The sequence below is a fragment of the Protopterus annectens genome, chromosome 3.part1 (assembly GCF_019279795.1).
Source record: "Protopterus annectens isolate FY-2018-M chromosome 3.part1, PAN1.0, whole genome shotgun sequence".
In the NCBI taxonomy this organism is placed as follows: domain Eukaryota; kingdom Metazoa; phylum Chordata; order Ceratodontiformes; family Protopteridae; genus Protopterus; species Protopterus annectens.
This window is the reverse complement of record NC_056732.1, coordinates 1743109463-1743127395: the sequence shown is the minus strand read 5'-3', so window position 1 is coordinate 1743127395 and position 17933 is coordinate 1743109463. Positions and strand designations below refer to the sequence as shown.

General features: G+C 38.2%; 1 protein-coding gene across 2 annotated transcripts in view; it reads right to left on the bottom strand.

The window, feature by feature from the left end:
- Positions 1-17933, bottom strand: part of ARHGEF37 (Rho guanine nucleotide exchange factor 37) — a 1079989-nt gene that overhangs the window by 142508 nt on the left and 919548 nt on the right. For both annotated transcript variants that reach the window (XM_044067741.1, XM_044067740.1), the window contains exon 13: positions 3188-3319. In XM_044067741.1, the coding sequence (XP_043923676.1) occupies positions 3188-3319 (132 nt within the window). The remainder of the gene's footprint in view (positions 1-3187; positions 3320-17933) is intronic.

Genomic DNA, 17933 nt, shown 5'->3' with positions numbered 1-17933 from the left:
TGTATCTTTGTAATTTAGTCAGTGTCTGTGCATTGGGAACTGCAGCAAGAAAATTACTATAACTTTTTATTGCAGTTTATGAAAGGTGTTTTTTAGGCAGTTTTGCAAACAGCTATAAAGTAAATGCATAATACCTAGTTGCCTACATGGACTGGCTGATCCACAATTGTAGTGATCCACAATTGTAGATATATAACAGCTCTTAATTTATGCTGAAGACTTTTTTTTGGTCCTCAGATGGAGGGTCATTAGTTGGAGACTCTATAGCCTTTCCTAGAGCACCAAATGGCTTAACTACTCTTAGCCAGAAATAAATCACAGTCAAGTGGAACCCTAGTCAGGGTAATAGATTGGAGCCCCCCTGAAGACCCCCTAGAGCAGCCACCCATCACACACACACACACACACACACACACACACACACACACACACACACACACACACACACACACACACACACACACCTCTCCATTTTCTCTAAAGGAAAGAGCACCAGTACACTCACTAGAACATGCTGCATATATCAGTCTGTATCCACCCAATCCTGTTGCTCTGTATCTCTCCAGTTTCTACTTGGGTCTCTCTCTCTCTCTCTCTCTCTCTCTCTCTCTCTCTCAGCAGGTTTAGATGTCTCTCTCTCAGCAAATTTTGATGATTTCAGGGCAATGTCATGAGGTAAGGAAATTTTCATGCAGGGTTCTAATGTTTGCTGAGTTTATGGAAGGATCCTTGAAGGATTTTTTTACTTACTGATTTTTTTTTTATTTTGTATTCATAGCGAAGCAGAAATTATCTAATAAACCTTTCACAGTCAATAGTATAATATCTGATAAAATGACAGATATTACAAAACTTTGTTAATGAATGAGTACCATTCTATTATCTATGACAGTTACTTATCCTGCATAGCAGCATACATAAAGCTTTGTATATGTCCATTTTGATTTGTGTTTAAATAAGACAAAAAAGACAAATTTCAGTACAGTAATTGCTAAATAAAACAGCTCGTGTTTAATAGAAATAATATCACTACTCAAGCTTGCAAACCTTTGTGCTAATTTCCCTCCCTGATCTGCTGCTGGCCTCTCAATATCTACCCAAACAGACTGAAACCACTCTCCCAGGGTATCTCCATAGCTCTATTAATAGTTTTGGATGTATCCCTTTACACAGTAGGCCCCCAACTCCTTGAAAAATTTGCCATATTGTGGAAATCATAGAGTTGTGGAATGAGTACCCCATAGGGAGGCATGAACCAGATTCCATGAGCCATTCAATTGCAGCAATGTCCAGTCATCAGACCAATTAACACGAGCAACGTGGCTTGATGTCAAGACATCTGTCATTCCCCCTTAAAGCACATGATGAGCTGCAAGGCTGCAAGTGTGTACCAGAGGTTGCACAGGTAATGGTTTTCCCTAAGCTTATTCCCAGGATAGGACATCTGGCTGTTGATCACTTCATCCTATTTCCCTCAGCAGTCCATACAATAGTTTTCAACCTCTTTGCACAAAAAAATCAGGAAAAAGCCCCACAAATAGGGCCACATTTTAAATATTGCTCTTATCAACTTAGAAAGATGCTAAAATAAAAGGTATTGTGTTACTATACATTTTCTAAAGGATATGATGTCTGAAACTCAAATAGCTGTCATTTTGTAGTGAATTCAGTCCTCACAGATTTGCCAAAAAAATCCAGAAAACCACAAATTTTATGAGAAACAGACCCAAAATATGAGGCAAAAATCTGGACATTCTGCGGAAATCTGAACAGTTGGGAGGTATGGTCATTACCGATAGCCCAATTCTATTCCTAAGCTCTGGTCATGAGCTGCAGAGATGAGCACATTGCACCTGTACCATCAGGCTGGCTCACATTCCATTAATATCTGTGGTATGCTGCAGGGTCTGGCACGAGTTTGGAATGTCAGGCAACGTTGTGTCCTTTGCATATCAGAACTCTATGAACTGCCTCAGTACTAGCTACATACTTCATCTTGTCTGTTTCTAACTCTTGATGTCACTGTCACTGTTTCCCCTCTTGTCACAGGAAAGTAGTTAAATCTAATGTGGTCAGGCATAACTCTTCCACCACGAGGCTGACAGCTTAGGTCAACTTCCATCTGTTACCCTCCATGTTAAAAAGTAAGCTGTTGTTAGTGTACTAGTTTTTTCACATACTGCCATTGCTCTGTAAAATGTAGAATTTTGTGCAACATAATTTCTGCATTGAAGTACTACAAGCTATTTAACAAAATATTCCATGTTGATGACCACTTCTAAACTTATGCATTCCGTTTATTTCTTTTTCAGTGGATGTCAAATATTAATGGCTTCTTCTATAAGACTGTATAAAATACATAACACTTTAATTTGATCACATTACTTCATCAAAATAGCTTTATAGAACTATAAAGTAGCACATTTTAACAAAGTTATAAGCTTCCTATATGAAGATGTTAGTAAATTGTTACCAAGTGTTTCACATTTCACCCATTTGTTCCACATTATGAGAGTTAGTGTTACACATTTTTAGAGAGGGGAGGCTGAGAGCTATGCATGTAAAGTTCTTTTTAATAGAACATCTTGCTTTCATTTAAAGTTCTCAGTTTTAATGTTGTGCCTTGAAAAAAGAGTGATGTGTGCGCGTGTGTGCGTGTGTGTGTGTGTGTGTGTGTGTGTGTGTGTGTGTGTGTGTGTGTGTGTGTGTCTGTCTGTCTCTCTCTCTCTGCAAGTTTGGTGAACTAGTTGTTTGATAACATACCACATGTAGTATGAGGTTCAGATTCAGTGACCCAGATGAGCACTATGCCTAGCTTTTGGCCTTGCTTAAATGCTTGAACTAAACCAGCCCTGCTGTTGTCTCTGTGTTCAAAGAACTATAACTGAATAGGATGCTTCAGTTTTCAGGCAGCAAGTGATATAAATGACATTCTTCAAAATATGCATCTTCAGAACACATGTCGGCAAATTTCTAGAAATCCATGATATAGGTTTTCATGCGTGTGAAATTCTGCATTAGCTGGTAACTAGCAACACAAATAATGCAGCTCATTGTCGTTGGAAATTAAACTGTAATGATCTCATAGACCCCAGCCCATATGATAAAGCCTGTTACATTATTTACTACCTTGTATCCCCCTCATCTGAACTGTACAGATGAAATAGAAGAGAGGAAAGGGTGTTACCTGTGAAACAGGACTTGGTACCACAGTGGCTTCAAAGGTCTTGCGGTAGTTGCCTAATTTGCAGTCATAGCTTTGCAGCATATCTTCAATTACAGTCCAGAACTGGGTTTCAGGCAAGTGACTGTGAGGAAGCTGCAAAACAAGACAAACAATCAGCATATTATGTTAGTTCCATGAAACAGCAGCAAAGAAAAAAACTGAGATTAGTGTTATGGTTCTTATCTGCAGAATTCAGGAGAGGTAAAGAAGCAGACTGTGTCTGAGTTGTCTTGACTGTTCAGACTAAAAGTGATAAATGGTACCCGAATATGTATCACAGCTATTGATAGACTGAAATAACTAATTATTTCATACATATTTTTTCATCTGTCACATGCTGTTTAATTGGTAAGCAGTTACAAAAGTGAAATAATTTATGAAAATCTAGCACCCAGGTAAGCTGAGGGATGCAAACAGGTTCCCTTTCAAATACACCTCGGGGATAACCAAAATGCAGTACCATGTGATTTAGAATGCATAACAGCAAAGATCCAAAAAATAAATGTGGATTGTACGGTACATTCCGTTTTCATTGATTTGGTCATATGAACAATGAACTAAACAATGACTAATGCAAATATGGTGAAGTAGATGATAACAGCAAATGCCCCATACCAAAGAATGTATGTTACACTTAGTAGTCCTGGTGCTAACACAGCATTTTCATTTCACTGAAGTCCTTCTCCCATCGTTGTACCAGGAGTGTGTTGGTAGCTGGAAGGTATTTTTATTACAAGTTGGATGCACCACTAGATTCTTCTATTAAGCAGTACTTCAGCTTTGTTAAAGGTAAACAAGGTAATAAAAAGTGCTTACTTTTGTAGCACAATAGTACTTGAAATGTCCAAACTTTTTATTGAATACAGCTCTGCTTTTGCATTAAATTAGGCTTTAATACATCTCCTGAAACCTTTTAACATGCCAATGAGCTGAGACCAGCAGAATATTAGTCTGCAGAGTTTCCCATCCCTTTATGAAACACTGGTAGTATAAGTCAATTGTTTTATCTTGTTAAGCACTGGTGGTATGAGTCAGTTGTTTTTTTATTGTTAAGCACTGGTAGTATGTGTCAGTTGTTTTATTTTGTTAAGCACTGGTGGTATGAATCACTTTATTTCTTGTTAAGCACTCACAGTATGAGTCAGATGTTTTATCTTGCTAAGCACTGGTGGTATGAGTCAGTTGTTTTATCTTGTTAAGCACTGGTGGTATGAGTCAATTGTTTTATCTTGTTAAGCACTGGTGGTATGAGTCAGTTGTTTTATCTTGTTAAGCACTGGTTGTATGAGTCAGTAGTGTTTTCTTGTTAAGCACTGGTAGTATGTGTCAGATGTTTTGTCTTGTTAAGCTCTGGTGGTATTAGTCAGTTGTTTTACCTTGTTAAGCAGGGTAGTATGAGTCAATTGTTTTAACTAAGCACCAGTGATATGAGTCACTCATTTTAGCTTGTTAAGTAATGGTGGCAATTCACTTCCAGACACCATCCTTGCCCATAATACCAACTACGATCCAGCAGGGAACTGTAAAAGCCATATCCATCAAAACAAAACCAGCATGCCCAGACTCATAGAGGAAGACTTCAAAATGGAAAGAGACATTAGGACTGGAATACTGCTTTAGCGAAAACATAGACGCTGCCATGAGGCTATACTGAATATGTCACCTATATAAATTAATCGCCGCGGTGGTGCAGCGGTTAGCATTGTTGCCTCACAGCAATAGGTTCTCCCATTTTCTCAGCTAGATTCTCGGCTGGAGCATCTTCTGTGTGTGGAGTCTGCATGTCCTCTCCATGATTGAGTGACTTTAAAGACAGGCAGATAGGTGCGTGAGTGAATGGGCATGCCTTCTTTGAAGGTTGGGCATCAGGCTGGCAACTTGGCACCATAAAAATCCACTGCCAATCATTAGCAGATGGGAGTTCTGCTGTGGTGACCCCTGACCAGGAAAAGCCGAAAGATAAGACTATATACATGACTAGTGATATATAGTCCTAGACAGAGTGGACTGTATTGGAGTTACTTGGATGATAAATAAGTCCAAAAAAATCACTGCTTCCAGGCAGACCAACTTGCAGAAATCCAAAACCACCCAATATTGGTACAATTGTGGTTTAAACTACAATTGTACCAATATTGTGTGGTTTTGGATTTCTGCGAGTTGGTCTGCCTGGAAGCAGTGATTTTTTTTGGACTTTGTTAGTTTGTTTTTGTCTTTGGATTTTTTGGATGATAAATAAGACACAAAACAAACATGTACCATCTCTAATTTAAATTTCGTATGACAGATCAAGGAACTGTCACAAACATTTAAAAGGAGAATCTGCTTTGTTAATGCTATGCTAATTTTATGTCATAAGGATGAACTATTCTGAAAATATCTCTCCGGATCCCTCTTCCTGAAAACCTATCTTATGAGCCATTTTGTAAACAGTTTTAATTGTTATGCCTTAGACATGTTTGCCTTAGGATTATATATCTTAATGGAGTAAGCTTATTTTTGTTGGCTATGACTGTTATAGTTTACAAGTAGACAGGGTTTATAATTATTTTAGCCAAACAAATTTAGGAAATATCTAGCAGATTACTCCTCTATAAGTCTTTTGTCTTTTGAAACACTTTAATTTAATGTCTATCTGTGCAAAACTGTATTTATTCTCTCAAACTTATATTACTCAATTTTTAGTAAGTAACAATTTTTAAAATGAGTAGTTGTTTATTTTTTATTGATTGGTACAAGGGTATTGCTATCTGTTGCTGTAGGACTGACAGAAAAACTACTCAGCTAAAACTGCCACCAGTGGCACTGGAACTAGATACCTTTTATGTGCTGGACCAGGTCTAGCTGATGGCAGCTCCTATTAGAAAGCAGGGAAGGTTTGTAGCACTGGAAATTCTTACTATCCTCCTGGAATTTTTTTTGTGTGTGTCTGTGAGTGTAATACTTAAGTCATATTACATTTACTATGAATGCATTAGTAGTACAACACACTGAGCTCAGAGTGAGGTGAAGGAAGGTGTCTTGGAAACAAATATTCATAACACTGCTCTGCAGTAGTAAGTGCGAACCTTATTTGGAAGTGGCTGCCATTGGCCTTAGCCCAAGGCAAAAGTTCACTTTTGTAACACAGTTGTAGGGCCAAATCTCACTTATGTGTTTACATTATACTGACTTATACTCGTATTTGTTTAAATTTTATTTTACCTGTTTTGTTGTTATCAACATTTACTTGAGCAATGGACCAGATCAAGGGATCTTTGCTAGTGCTCCTCACATATTATTTGCAACCGTAGCTATCACAAATTAGTGACACTGGCGGCCATCACAAGTACATTGAATAGAATGTTCCCCACCTGACTTGGGGAGTAAAAAGTACATGATGGAGAGGCACAGCTTGTAGGAGCTTACATTTATTATGTCTGCTACCATTCATTCCGACCCAGAGTCACTGATAGAGAGACATAGGTTCATAGGGTCATTGGTGTGTTCTAGGCTAATGGCCCCAGAGCCTTTACAAGCCTAGCCCATAGGATTAGCCTGGCATTGTGCCACCCGACCTTAGTTCCCAGTGCCTCTGTCAAATAAAGCCACTGGAGTGATCCCTGGGGTGAATTTTCTATTTCCCATCCACTCATCAAATTTCTCTTGAAGAGGGCCCATGAGGTGCTCTGCTTGACATGTATGGGAAGCCTATTCCATAGCATGGGCAGTCTCTGGGTTATGAACCTGTCCCTCCAGCATGTTCTGTTGATTGTGGTAATGTGGTTGAGGTCGCTGGAGTGTGTGGTGTGGAGGGACTGGGATTTCTTTAGATATAGCATTTCTAACACAGCTGGGTCAGACATGGCTTTGTAAGTCAAGCAGTGATCACCTCTAAGTAGCCAATATGAAACAGAGAATAGTTGGAATTTCTTTAGTCTGTCCATATAGGACAAGTGTTTAAGACCTAGGATCCTCTTTGTGAGGTACTTTTGTGGCCTCTTCAGTTGTTGCAGGTGTTTAGTGAGGTAATGCCAAATGGGGCATTGTACTCAATGATTGGCCTAATGAGGGAAGAGTAGAGGGAGACAATGACCTATTTCTTCCTGGATGCAAAACCCTTAGTAATGAGATGTGCCACATAGAAGGACTTTCTGACCACAGTGGCAATGTGGTGGTCAAAAGAGAGGTTGCTATCAACCTGTGTTCCCAGATATCTTATAATGCCTTCTGTGTTCAGTGGACTACCATTGATGTGGTAATTCATGGGAACTGGGTTTTTCCCAAAGGGGATGATGACACGATTTTTGGCATTGAGCTTAAGGCCATTGTTCTGACACCAGTCGTTGGTCTCAGTGAGGCCTTTCTGTAGGATGTCAACATCACTTGGGGTATTAATAATAGCTCCCAACTTGCAATTGTCTGTGAACTTTGTCAGCCAGAGTCCCTTTGTGTTGGCCTGGACTTCAGAGAAGTAGATACAAAACAGGAGAGGACTCAGGACAGAACCCTGTGGGACTCCACTCGTGACTGGTCAGCAGTCTAACTTGGAGTCAGCTACTTTCACACTGTGGGTTCTACCTGTGAGCCAGTTTGCAACCCACCTAGTTTTATAGGGGTTGATGCTTAGCATAGTGAGTTTTTCTTTGACTCCTGAGTGGGGAAATGTATCAAAGGCCTTGGCCAGATCAAGGTAGGCTGTATGAACCACCTTGCCTTCATCCACAGCTCTGGTGACTGACTCAAAGAAGTTGACCAAGTTAAGCAGGCATGATCTACCCTTCACAAAACCAGATTGTGTGGGATCCAGAGTATGGAGATTCCCATGATGATGCGTTCCATAACTCTGCATATCAGACTTGTCAGGCTAATGGGGCGATAGTTCCCAGGGTCTGCAGTTGCTCCTCCTTTGTGGAGAGGGATGACTGTAGTAGTGCGCCATTCGGTAGGGACAAAGCCTGAGGTGAGGCTGTGATTGTACAGGGCACACAGGTGAGCTGCCAGTTCACTCTGTAGTTCATGTAGAATATATCCAGGGATACTGTCAGTTCCCATAGAAGCTGTACTCTTGGCCTTGGACAATGGTGTTTTAACCTGTGCAGCAGTAATATGGGGTGCCTAGCAATCTAATAACTGTAAGACAGTGCTGTGTAGCTGCTGTAATTGAAGAACTCTCACTCCATTCAATATACTGTTAATACAACTCAGTTTGGTGAGTACAATTTTTAAATACTTGAATGAACAATAGACTGTTCTAGTGAAGTTATTTCATTCAGGAAATTGTTCTTTTCCATGGAATGCAAAGAACTAAGTATTTTTTTATTATTTTATTTTAGAAAGAGGCTACATTGATCTCCACACAATGAAGGTGTGGACATTTTTGTCTCAATAAAAATAATTTGAAGTTCTGCCTTATTTTAATCAGGTGGAGTGAAATGACATTCAGCAACTATGGTGCAATTAGTCATACCAATGTACCATGTTGCTCAAGATTTGACTGGTGTGTCACAACAATGATAAATATGTTCTTTTTCAGTGGCAGAGTTTAATTTGCTGACATTTCCGTCTGCATTTTGGCAAAGGCTGAGTAGCTTTTGACTACAAAGGCTTTTGCAGAAAATACAGGCAAACAGCCATTTCACTCTGCTGTCACTGCAGCTTAGGGCCTCTGTCATTTCTCTGAAAAATTATAACATTTAGGCTGATAATATATTTTGCCTAGACATAGAATGATGAGATGTAATATCTGCAAGAGGGTTTAGTTGGGGCTTGCTTTCTTAAAAATTAATATTTTTGCATATGTGTGTGAGTGTGTTTGTGTATGCTAAACATACATATAACATAGATAGATCGATACATACATGTATAGCTATATAGTATCTGTTTATCAATATATCTATTGATATGCTTTGCTGACAACTGGTCAAAAGTATCAGTTGTTGAAAGGAAAAAGAAGGTATAGTTGATCTAAACACACGATCACATCTACATCTTTTTTTCATTACAAGATTACAGTAAAGTGGGAACGGGGAAATCTGCTCTTTCCTCATTGTACAGCAGTCTCAGAGTTAGTATATATAATTAGCAGAGGGGTGTGGGAAAACAGCCCCCACATGGAGGTGCAACAGGGCTTGCATCCTTTCGAAAAACATTCTGAAAGGTTTTTTTTTTTCCGATCAGCTGGTAATTGACACATCATGTTTAATCATTTGACGTTCAATTTTGTGATTTTTCAAAGATTTATATAGATAGATAGATACAAATATGGGACTTGCTCCTGCAAAAAAAAAAGAAGAAGAAAAGAAAAGAAAATCAGTATACCGAGGAAGGGTGCAGGTTAGTTTTCTGGGACTCATTTGTGATCTTTGACTGTCTCTGCACTGAAAAATCGTTTCATGATTTAACTGACTGCTACAGATAACTTTGTTTTCTATGCATTATCTGTTTGTTTTGACATTATCAAGATAACAATGATAAGCTAAATTGGATATTTTTTGCAGTCTAGGTTTGCATAAAAAATGAAGAGCCACGAGACTCAACAACTAACTGATTTCTATCACTTTGTGGCTGATACCACTTAGCTCATGCAAGATACAACACCTTGAATTTCTGTTCATGTTTCACAAGTGTGACACATAAATAACACATGATCTTTGTCCGAGTTTCATTAACAGCTTAATATGTCTTGGTGAATATACCAAAGTAGAGCAGTTATATCCATGGAGGCTCCTAAATTAGGAAAGTGAAAAGGGTGTTAATTAATGTAAAGTAGCCTATCTTAAAAGATATAAAAAATTGTTTGGAATAATATGGGAAGCAGACAACCCCATCCCAAAAGCTAAACCCATGTACATGTGTGCCATAATAGTGGAAGCAGTTACATGAACATTATATCAGTCGTGCATAAAAGACAACATCAGTCTCAGACAGCAAAACAGATACCAGTAAATATACAGTCATTAGCAACATGAGTGGCTTCTGCTACTGGACTGCTGTACTCTACCCCTCCATTTGTATTTATTTTATTTTTTTATTTGTGTATTTTTGTATTAATTTTAAATTAAAATAAGTTTCCTTTCCTGTCCTTCTAACTCATGCAGCTCACAGTTCATACTAAAATTGCATATAGCTCAAAGTTCCCTTAAAAAAGTCAGTTGGGATGATATTTTAAACAGCTCAGAGCTAAGGTTTAGTCAACCGTAATGAATAAAGTGATTATACCTTGCGATACCTTCTCCCGCTATTTCAAGGAGGTAAAGAAAGCACTTATGTGTTGTCTCATTTTTCTTGTAAAGGAAGCATCCATTTTATCCTTCCCTCTGGTTGTGTCATGTGACTGGTGCATAATACAGCTAAAATAGGAAGTGAAAGGAGAATGTAGGACTGTGGTGAATTCTTGTGGTGGAATTTGACATGTGAAGAATGGTGTAAGAGCATGTGGGAATTTAACAATTGTCTATTTTGGACAGTTTATTGAAGTTAAATGATGACAGTGTTTTTTGCTGCATACTGGTTAAAATGAAAAAAAAAACGAACCAATGAGCTGCTGGGAAGTAGAAGCTGGGGAAGACTAGCAGCATAGTATATTATGTTCTGTGGCATGTTAATCATCAGTTATTCCAATTACAGTGAGGTGACTGTGTCCCAAAGAGGTGATCGGTGAAGCACATGCTCTGTATAAATTACTGCTGAAACATTATTTATGCTTCCTCAAAAAGGTAGCATGATGGCAATGCAAGGACTGAACATAAATGGCATAAATCATGTGTCAGAAAATGTAAGTATCTGTACATTTGCTGGGCAAATAGATGGGAAAAGATAATACGACCGAGACATTTACATCTCTTAAAAAACATTCTGAAAGACTTCCTATTTAAAATCTGCTCCTGTTCTTGCTCAACACCAGGATAAACTATAACCTTATATGTGGTGAAATAACTATTCATACCTTATACCTCCTTTTTTCCCTTCTTTACTTGCACCTTACTTCTATCAATTTCTCCCCCCTGGTATTTCTCTCTAAATATACCATAAGCCTGCTTTTCTCTTACTTTGTATTGCAATTAATGCATGTATTATATTAACTTATCTTTAATTTGTCTATAAACTTGCTAAAATTTCACTAACTATTAAATCATTCTCATATAACTTGTATCTACAATTAACCAATATTTTCATATTATGACTAATTTGGTATAATTATTTAAGCTGCATTTGTCTTTTTTGTATTATTTTTAAAGACTATAAAATTATTATTTTTAAAATGTTTTGTAATACTTTGGAGCTTTTCTTCCCGGGCCTCCAATGAAAATGGCTTCCTACCCTGTCAGACATTCATGGTAATCAATGTCAGTAAATAAATAAATAATAAAATAAAAAAAACAGCATTATCCAAACACAAAAATACCCAGTTGTTTAGTGGACTGATTTCAAGCTGCTTTGAGGCAGTCAGGAAAAATGTGAGTAGGTGTTTCTTTAACAGATAGGGTAGTGCCTTTATGACGTAACTTCCCCAATAAAAAAATACAAAGCTAAAATATCACTTTTTATGAACAGATGTAATAAGCTTAACAAAGCAGAACAGTGACTGGATTTCTGTCACTATCTATAGTTGGTAAGATTTAAAAGAATTGTATGACTTGCAGTGTAATTCGGAGTCAGAAAACATAGGGAATTAGGTGACTATTTTCTTTTTTTACTCATATGGGTGAGTTGAGTGCTGAGTATCCATCCATCCCCAACCGCTTTTCCCATTTTTTCATATGGGTTTAACAATCATCTAGAGCCAAGTACAGTATGATATGATATGAACTATCCAGTATTATCGCTTTTAAAGCTTTGAAGCATCTGTGCTTCATGTTACAGTTAGAATAAGCAATTAGACGTGTTAGTAACAGTAGCAAGCAGTTTGCTACAGTTACAGAGGACATTTTTATTGGTCTTCCACTTTGGCTGGAGAACTAATGACACAGCTGTAGCTCAGAGTCCATGTAATGTAGTGAATGAAAAAAGTGGCACAAGCAGCGCAGGAGAATCCACAATATATGCCCAGACAGCTGTGATTACACAATGTATTTTATTAATCTACAAAAGGCACGTAAAATCCACACAGAATCTAAAGAAGTCCTTGACTTGACAGGGACGAAAGCTTGTTTCATTTTTAACTATGATTAGCTTAATTATACTCTTTATGACCTCAAAGAATGTAACACACTGGGCCTGTGCTTCTTTTATTCTTGCAAATTCGTACTCATTTCATTTCAACTTTTCTGTCAATCACTCCTGAAACTGGTGTATGTTGTAGTGAATCCAGTGTTTGCATTACATGCCAAGGGTATTCATGTTTTAGTTTTACTATTGACCTCCTTGTAATCCACAGAAGTTTCCAAAATTTTCTCCGGTGCCACTGGTCAGGAGAGCATCAGTTTGCAGTACACAACCTTATTTACAGTTCAGCTCTCAGAGACATATATTGCTACTGGAAAAAACATGCCTTTGACTATACAGATCTTTGCTGAGGATGTGACGCTTTTCTCTTTAAAAATTTTGTTCAGATTTGTCAAAGATTTCCTTCCAGTAAACAGGTAACCTTTAATTTCATAACTGCAATCACCATCTACAGAGATCTTTTAACACAGGAAAAGAATCTGTCACTGCTTTCATTTTTTCAGCTGTCTATTTGCAAAGAACTGATATGACATAATTTAAGTATTTGTAATGTTGGGCACCAAACTATTTTTTGCACTTGATACTTTTATCTTCATTAGCAGGCTGTTCAACTCTCACTTAGAAAGAGAAAGCTATAAAATAAATGTGTAAAATAAACTAATGGACTTCATGAAAATGTCTTCTAGTCTAGGGCTTTAATATTTTGCCAGGCTTCAAATGAATAAGGTGAAAGACTTAACCATCCTTCTTCACTTTTAATCATCTGAATATCTAAGGTTGTTAATATTTCTCCTGGCATTTCTGATTCCAACTTCAGATTTTTCTAACCAAGCATTTTGCAAGGCATATGAAGTATGTAAATTAAATAAGTTGGATGATAATATATAGCCTTGTTGCACTCCATTCCTCAATTTCATAACTTATGACATGGTGAAAAATAAGTGTCTTCCTCACCTCTATGACCTCATGTCACACATTGCCACATTAGTGGATAATGTCTGTACCCATGTCAAAGCAGGCACTGTCCCCGTAACACACAAATACAAATTCAGAAATAAAAGCCTATTGTGGAATCATAGTATGAACAAAGTATACAGTAAGAGGAAGAAGCTCATAGCCCATAAAAGCAAACTTAAAGCACCATTATCTGGAGATGAACTCAAAAAGATGAACAAAGAACTCAGAAACAAAATAAAATCCTCCAAAAGTAAGTACAGATCGAGAAATGCTGCCTCTGTTGAGGATAATCACAAAGCTTTGCTCAGCTATGTCAGAAGCCTTAGAGATAATGTTTAGCAATATTTAGACATAATACAGAACAACGATGTTTACTTGTCCCCAGAGGACATAGACAACATCTTAGTGGACAAATTCAACTCTTCCTTTACCCCTCTATCTCATCCTACCTTCCCCCAGTTTATTAGTACACCCACACCACCCACACTGATTACCTCTGAGAAAGTCCTGAATGCCCTCTCAAAGGTCAGAAGCAATTGCTCCATGCATCCTGATAATGTGCCAGACTGCGTTCTTTTCAGCACCAGACACAAGCCTATTGAACATTAGTCTCTCCATTGAATTTCTGCAGAGGAAAGGAGAATTGTGGTAGTGATCCCACTCTATAAGGGGAGATCCACTACTTATCTAAGAAATTCTAGACCTATAAGCCTTCTCTGCAAAGCAATGCAATATATCATTATGGAACTTATTAACAAGGACATAGACAGTCTACAACATCTGGACCCAAGCCAGTTTGGGTTTGTTAAAGGAATATTCTACCTTCTTAATCTGGTGGGCTTCTTTGAACATGTCACTAATGCATTAAATTCACGTAAATTGTTTTACACCGCCTACCTGGACCTGGCCTAGACATCTGATACCATCCCACATCCTGGCATTATTGACAAGCTAATCAAACTAAATGTAAACCCCAATGTTACCTGCTAGACAGCAAACTAGCTAAATGACAGAATTAGAGCTATCAGTGTGGGAGACATACTCAGTTTTAAAAGATAATTACCAGTACAGTCCACAGGGATTGATCATTTGATCACTTCTCTTTGACATTTACTTTTTATGTCAAGGTTGACATCAAGAGCCTGTTGTTGGCCAAGTTAGCTGGTGACTGCAAACTTGGAGAGATCATTATTTCCCCATTTAACATTAAAATTCTTCATGAGAGACTAACAAACACCAGCATGTGGTACTTGTCCCACAGCCAAAAACTAATTGCCAAAAAATGCAGCATTGTGTCCTTTGGCAAAACTTGGCAGCTCTGCTCCTATCACACAGATGCCATCTGTTTGAAAGTTTCCTCAGCTATTAGGGACCAGGACACTTTCACTTACTACTGTACCAGAATAATTCAGGATTATGTCTGACAGGGAGTTATTATCCTTCTCTACTTCTTCCTCTTCAGGCTCATGACAAAGTAAAATGGCCCCTGTGGTATGTATCTGTCTAAGCATATGATGCAACTTGAGAGACCACAACATTTTTTACAGGGATAATAAAAAGCATATCTATCTTGAGTTACCCAGATTACCTTAAAGTACTCTCTCTCTTTTCTATTTCCTACAGATTCATGAGAGGTAACATCCGAATACATTACAGAGCTTTGAAGAATCTAGTCATATGTGACCTCCTGCACCCCTCTTTTATAAAATGACGTATATTTAAATGTAAAGCAAAGCAGCAAACCTGACCCTCTTTAAGCATAACCTGGATAAATGGATGAAGAATCATAAATATGGCCTTGGTCTGGCCCCTCAAGTTCTTATTGAAAGGGGTTGAAACTGAGCTTTTAATTTAACATGTCCATGTAGGACAGGTATGCGGATGTGCAGTGTTGCATAGACAATCTGGACAACTTTGCTTCTTCACAGCATTTTATCTGTTTTTTTTTCACAGTTTGAATAGTGCTACAATGCATCTCATGAAGGCACAACACAATCTGAACATTACATGGAGTATGTATCCAGTAGTAACGTTATGGTGTTTTTCTTCACTCCGGTTTTCCTCTTTTTTACAGTTGGTGAAGGACACTCTTGGAGGTAGACGTAGCTCACCATTGCCCAAAATGCAAAAGCAAGTCAGCTCAGCATAGAGGACATTAAGGCACTGAAATGAAGCACAGATATACTGGCATCATGCAGGATATGCAGCATATTAAATCAGTACCTAGTAATCACTTACAGTAACAGAGGACAAAATTACACAAAACCAGTTCAAGGTCAGATTGCCACAAAACACTGTGGCTTCTCAACCACATGACATTCAAGACATTCAAACATTCTTACTTAAGCTGGAAAACAATCTCTAAGACATTGAAGACAGGGCCAGAATAAACAATCTCAGAAGGGATTGAATGGGGGGGAACCATTAAGATCCATCAGTGCAGAGGTGAGGAGCTTTTTGGCAGCAATAATGGCATGGTAACAGAGACAGCTCACATGATAAGTCTTTGAACATGTAACCTTAATGTGCCTGGGCAGTTTATCATAGGTGCTTGAACTATAATGAATGGGAGCATGTTTTAAGAAAATGTAGAGAAACCAGAGGCTTCCTTGCTATAGAGGAATATAACATAAGTGTGGTGTTTGACTGCAGTACTGCCTTGTACCTCAAAAAAGCAATTCTGCCTGTGGTAAGACAATGTAGGGGAAATTTCCAGCTTCTGCATGGGTGCAAGTGTATGGAAACAGTTATATTTCTACCTACCAGCTGATGCTGAAGCAGCCATTGGGAAGTGGTTTGCCCTATCATAGTTAAAAAACACACCTAGTAGCAGCTACAGGGAAGCAGTGTCAGTGGATCCCCAAAAGGAGGGAGAGAGACAGAGAGAGAACAGTGCTATTGTCAATGACAAAATTGCCTTTAAGCAAAAGGGCAGAGGCCTTATGGATAAAGGCCTATACCCCTGCAAAGAGCCTTTCAGTATCAGAAAGAGGACAGTAGGAATAGTGCTGGGAACCTCACATACAAACATCTTGCTTCACTCGCTGAAAAGAAGACTAAGAAGCATATTGATTTTAGCATGCCTGACCCCCCTGTATAGTTGAGGTAATGCAAATGGAATAAGCTCTCATGGACTTAGGTGCCATTAGCTTGGACAATCTAGAAATCCCCAAACCTCTGGAATGAGGTGGTTTAGATAAGAGTTCATTATCTCTGTAAGGACTTCTACTCCTTGCCTGCATGTACATGAATGGGTCTTTCTCTGACTTACAATTCAACAACACTGAGGCTTCATCACTACTTATTTTTGTTTTGTTTTGTTTTGTTTTTTGGTGGGGGGTGGTAGCTGGAACTTGTTACTGAACTTCATGACAGGAACAGTACTCATCAAGCCAAATTATTGAATGTTAGACTAGAATATTCTTTTGAATGTAATTCTTCCCGTTGTCAATGCAAAATGTGCTGGGAAGGATGAGAGCTCTGTGTTGTTGTTGTTATAGGAGGAATTTTTTCAGACTTTTTCCATTAGGTGTTCTTACCCACAAAAAAAGGACATTTGTCAAAGAACTGTTTTTTTTTAGTTTATAAGGATGCAGGGAAGTTTGCTTAAAATCTTACTTCTTTTTCTGACTCTTTCTTACTGAAAATTTAATGGTAACACTGATACATAAAAAGTTTGGGCAGTCTCTCGTAGAAAAAATAAAGGATAGTAAAGGAAGATGGTTTGTTTTGAAAATTAGGGTGACTGATGCTGCTATCATTATTGGAAATTTTTATGGCCCAAATACTGACCAGGAAAAACATTTAAGAGAGCTTTGTTTAAGGCTATACAAGATATGAGAGAGGCAACATTAAGGATCATAGCTGAAGGGGATTTTAACATAGTATTTGATCCAGATTAGCTCAGGCTACCCTCAGGCAAGGTTAGATTACCAAAGGTGTGGAACTGTCAAAGTATTTTATTATGGACCTGGATCTTACAGGCATTTGAATATATAGGGCTGGCCACCTTACTGGTAAGGATTTCATATAATTTTGGCAACAGGATAGGATAGACAGCAGAAATGATTTCTGGTTACTGGGCAGAAATCTCTTAGGCAAGTTATCTGGGATACAGCACCACCTGAGATGTCTATCAGATCACAGTATGGTCTCATTAGAGGTTATGGAGCTGGACACTCATTGAACTTCTACTCTTTGGAGGTTGGACCCCCTTTTTTAAAACACATAAGAAAGTCAGAGCTTTTAGGCAATGGATAAAAGAATGTTGGGGTTCAACCAGTGAGGAAAGGAAGCTAAGGTAAGCTAAACTAAGACTGAAAGCCTATAAGGTATGACTGAAAAGAGAGTTGAATGTCAAAAGACAGGACATTTTTAGAATCTCATATAGAACAAGAGGCGCAGAAATACAATTGGGAAAACAGAAAACATTTAATGCAAAAATTTAAAGTGATTCAGTATGAATGGTTGAGTGAAAAGTGGGACATGATGCAGACCTTTTTTTGGGTGAGAGGGATTACGCTGATAAAAATATTAGCCAGATTAGTGGAAGGAAGAAAAGAAACTCAGATTTGTGCACTTACTGAGGCAGAGGGGTGCATGA